Raw genomic sequence first — 3971 nt, 5'->3', positions numbered from 1 at the left:
GCAACTCCTGGGAAGGTTCACCATTGTTCCAAGTTTTCTCAATTTGTGGATAATGGCTCTGACCGTGGTTCGCTGGAGTCCCAAAGCCTTAGAAATGGCTTTATAATCCTTTCCAGACTGATACATGTCAATTGTTTTGATTCTCATCTGTTCTTGAATTTCTTTAGATGGCGGCATGATGTGTTGCTCTTTAAGCATGCTTCACTTTGTCAGATAGGTTCTATTTAAGTGATTTCTTGATTCAACAGGTCTGGCAGTAATCAGGCCTGGGTGTGGCTAGTGAAATTTAACTCGGCTTTCTAAAATAATGTTGTTAATTGCAGTTCTTTCATGATTTAACAGGTGGGGGCAATTCATTTTTCACATAGGGCCACGTAGGTTTGGACAGCTTTTTTCCCTTAATAAATGAAATCATCATTTAAAAACTGCATTTTGTATTTACTTGCATTAATTCTGTGTAATATTAAAATTAGTTTGATGATCTGAATCTTTTAAGTGTGACAAATATGCAAAACATTTAAAAAACAGCAAAAACCTTTTCACACCACTGTATACATCATGTTAGTACATATTGTACTGCCTTTAATTTATGCGGCTTTTATTTAAAAAACATTGTATTCCAGTGTTTCTTTTAACTTTACGGATTATTCCAGTTTTTATTTTATTATTATTATTAGTATTAGTATTTTTAGCTGTAATAAAGTAAAATGTACTATTAAAATAAGAATGGGAATATAATGAGATTCAATGACAAAGCTAGAACATTACAGAAAAAAAATCTGAAAAGTAAAACTAAAATGTTAGGTAAAATATATTTACAAATTTTTATTTATTAAAAATGTATTCAATGAAAACAGACAGAACAACAGAATGACAGATAGATAGCAAGATGCTGAAAATTCAGCTTTGATCACATCAATAAATTACATTGTAATATATTTTCAAATAGAAAGTTGTTACTTTAAATGGAAAAATATTTCACAATATTATTGCTTTTGCTGTATTTTTGATCAAATAAATGCAGGCTTGGTGAGCAGAAGAGAATTCTTTAAAAAACACATATATACAGTATATATATATAGTTTATTCTGTATATATATATATATATATATATATATATGTATAAATGTTGCCATCTGGTCGGCGATACAGAGCATTGAGCACCAGAACGGCCAGACACAGGAACAGTTTCTTCCCTCAGGCATTATACATTATTTATTTAACACACATACTTATTACATTTCAAATTAGCACATATCATACCTGTACATATATAATTGTCTATATTATATATTGTGTTTTTGTTATTTTGTACATTGTCTATTTTGTATATTATTCTTTTTATTATCTGCATCCTGTCTTGTCACTGTCATTCTGTTGCACTGTGGAGCTTCTGTAACTAAAACAAATTCCTCATATGTGTAAACATACCTGGCAATAAAGCTCATTCTGATTCTGATTCTGATACACACACACACACACACACACACACATATGTATACATTAACAGAATAAACAAGTATATTTATTTGTAATATGAACTATTAATCTATTTATTGAATGCCTGTTGTTTATTAGACAGACAGACAGACAGATAGACATATAGATAGATAGATAGATAGATAGACAGACATATAGATACCCTAACCTGGACATGTTTTTAAATGGTCACCTGTCTCCTGCCATATTACTGGCTTTACCATATACAGACTATATTTGATCCTTGAAAATGACCAGCAATCAGTCAGCTTATCTGTTGAGGGCACAGTGTGGTAAAGAGAAACAGCAAGAGCAAATCAGTGTCTTAAGAAGCAGACCCTTGAGAGGCTGAGTAAACACTTCTCCTCATGGAGAGGCTGATGAGAGCCCCACATGAACACTGCATCTCTACAGAGATCCAGGCCTGAAGTGATTAAGACTTGTGTGATTAAAGATTTGCTCGCACATGTTCATGACTCTTCACTAAGTGCTTCACTCTTCAACCGTCCCCACTCCACTCCCAGAGGGTCACCGTCTGGATGTAACAGTCGTGACCCCCTCTCATCCCACCAGTTGTTTATCGTCTTCGGTTGAAGTGTGTTCAAATAAACCACTTATGTGACAGGCTTTGAGAAGGTGACATTGTGTTAAAAGTGTCACTGGAAGGAGAACGGAAGTTGACAGGAAGCTTACTTCTCTTGCAGGAAGTCCCGCGGTAGCCAGGAGCGCACACGCAGGTCCCGTCTTCAGGAGAGCAGGAGCCTCCGTTCTGGCACGAGCAGGTCATGGAGCAGTTAGGCCCCCAGAAGCCTTGAGGGCAGATGCCGTCACAGTGGATGCCTGTTAAAACAAATGAGGGAAGTATCACTGCATGTTCTCCATGTGCTTCCATATTTACTATTATAGCAGAAAACAGAAGTGGGAATACATGCAGGAAAGCAAAACAAACAAAAGCAAAATAAATCAGAAAAGAGACATGTGCGATGGGGGATGCCTGAACCTTAAGGGCACTGCTTTTATAGTAAGCTAGTATCATATTTTCTATTGGGACAGCAACAGAGTACCAAGCAGGCTTCTCTGAAAGCACAAGTGCTGGTTTCAAAAGCGTGGTGTGTGTGTAGGTTCATGCATCTCTTGGCTGCAGCACTGGGCCGCTCTGTGCTGTGCTCTGTATGTATTTTTGATCAGACTGGGCCTCCCTGCCAGTGCAGAGTGTTCATTAACAGGGCCAAGTCCCTCGGGTGGTTGAGCCTCCTCTCCCATTCTCTTTCAGCTGGTTTGTGTGTAGAGTTCCACTAGGGACACGCTCAAGTACGCACACTCAAATATATAAAGAAGAGACCTACTATATTGTTTCGAAGTGTTGTAATGTAATGACATTAGCTGGTCATGCTGGGATTACAACAAAAACAGGAAAACAACAAGGCACATGGACACACATTCTCATAAACAAGCTTATAATGGAACCAGCACAGCAGACAAACAGCTAAATGCTACTGTAAATATATACTATAAAACAGATAATAATGATAACAGAAATAAAAAATACATATAAAATTTAATATAATTAAATAATAGAAAAGACAATATATGTGTGTATATAAATGTAGATAGATAGACAGACAAACAGACAGACAGACAGAATGATAAACAGATAGATAGATAGATAGATAGATAGATTTTAAATTTATCATAACTAACATTCCTCTTCCTTACAGGCGTAACATTTGTCTTCTCCTTGCAGGTCTAACATTTGTTCGCTTTTGAGAACAAAATGTACCGACACTTCAGTTAGTATGTTGCAATTACAGATGCATATGGACAAAACGGCTAGACGTCTGTCTGAATATAAAAATAACCATAACAACCCATGACTTGAGTAATGAGCTGAAGTAATCAAAAACCAAATTTATTTTGCAAGTAACAGAATGGAGATTTGTTGAATTTCACTTATGAAGAACCAGTTACATTAGAGAAAAATTATGTAATGAATCTTTGCCATGCACCTACAGGTGCATCTCAATAAATTAGAATGTCGTGGAAAAGTTAATTTATTTCAGTAATTCAACTCAAATTGTGAAACTCGTGTATTAAATAAATTCAATGCACACAGACTGAAGTAGTTTAAGTCTTTGGTTCTTTTAATTGTGATGATTTTGACTCACATTTAACAAAAACCCACCAATTCACTATCTCAACAAATTAGAATATGGTGACATGCCAATCAGCTAATCAACTCAAAACACCTGCAAATGTTTCTTGAGCCTTCAAAATGGTCTCTCAGTTTGGTTCACTAGGCTACACAATCATGGGGAAGACTGCTGATCTGACAGCTGTCCAGAAGACAATCATTGACACCCTTCACAAGGAGGGTAAGCCACAAACATTCATTACCAAAGAGTTCACAGAGTGCTGTATCCAAGCATGTTAACAGAAAGTTGAGTGGAAGGAAAAAGTGTGGAAGAAAAATATGCACAACCAACCGAGAGAAC

At 36.2% G+C, this 3971-nt stretch overlaps 1 protein-coding gene and 1 long non-coding RNA gene across 3 annotated transcripts in view; one reads left to right on the top strand and one right to left on the bottom strand.

Moving 5' to 3' along the window:
* The window catches only part of LOC107596974 (multiple epidermal growth factor-like domains protein 11), a 104300-nt gene that overhangs the window by 20105 nt on the left and 80224 nt on the right, over positions 1–3971 (bottom strand). For both annotated transcript variants that reach the window (XM_016287857.1, XM_016287856.1), the window contains exon 13: positions 2173–2319. In XM_016287857.1, coding sequence (XP_016143343.1) covers positions 2173–2319 — 147 coding nt within the window. The remainder of the gene's footprint in view (positions 1–2172; positions 2320–3971) is intronic.
* LOC107596976 (uncharacterized) overlaps positions 1–3971 on the top strand; it is a 16385-nt gene that overhangs the window by 9735 nt on the left and 2679 nt on the right. The gene's annotated exons all lie outside the window — the stretch shown is intronic.

This window comes from Sinocyclocheilus grahami, unplaced genomic scaffold (assembly GCF_001515645.1).
Source record: "Sinocyclocheilus grahami isolate Dianchi unplaced genomic scaffold, SAMN03320097.WGS_v1.1 scaffold225.1, whole genome shotgun sequence".
Lineage (NCBI taxonomy): Eukaryota > Metazoa > Chordata > Actinopteri > Cypriniformes > Cyprinidae > Sinocyclocheilus > Sinocyclocheilus grahami.
Note: the sequence above shows the minus strand (reverse complement) of the source record. Positions and strands in the feature narration are given on the sequence as shown.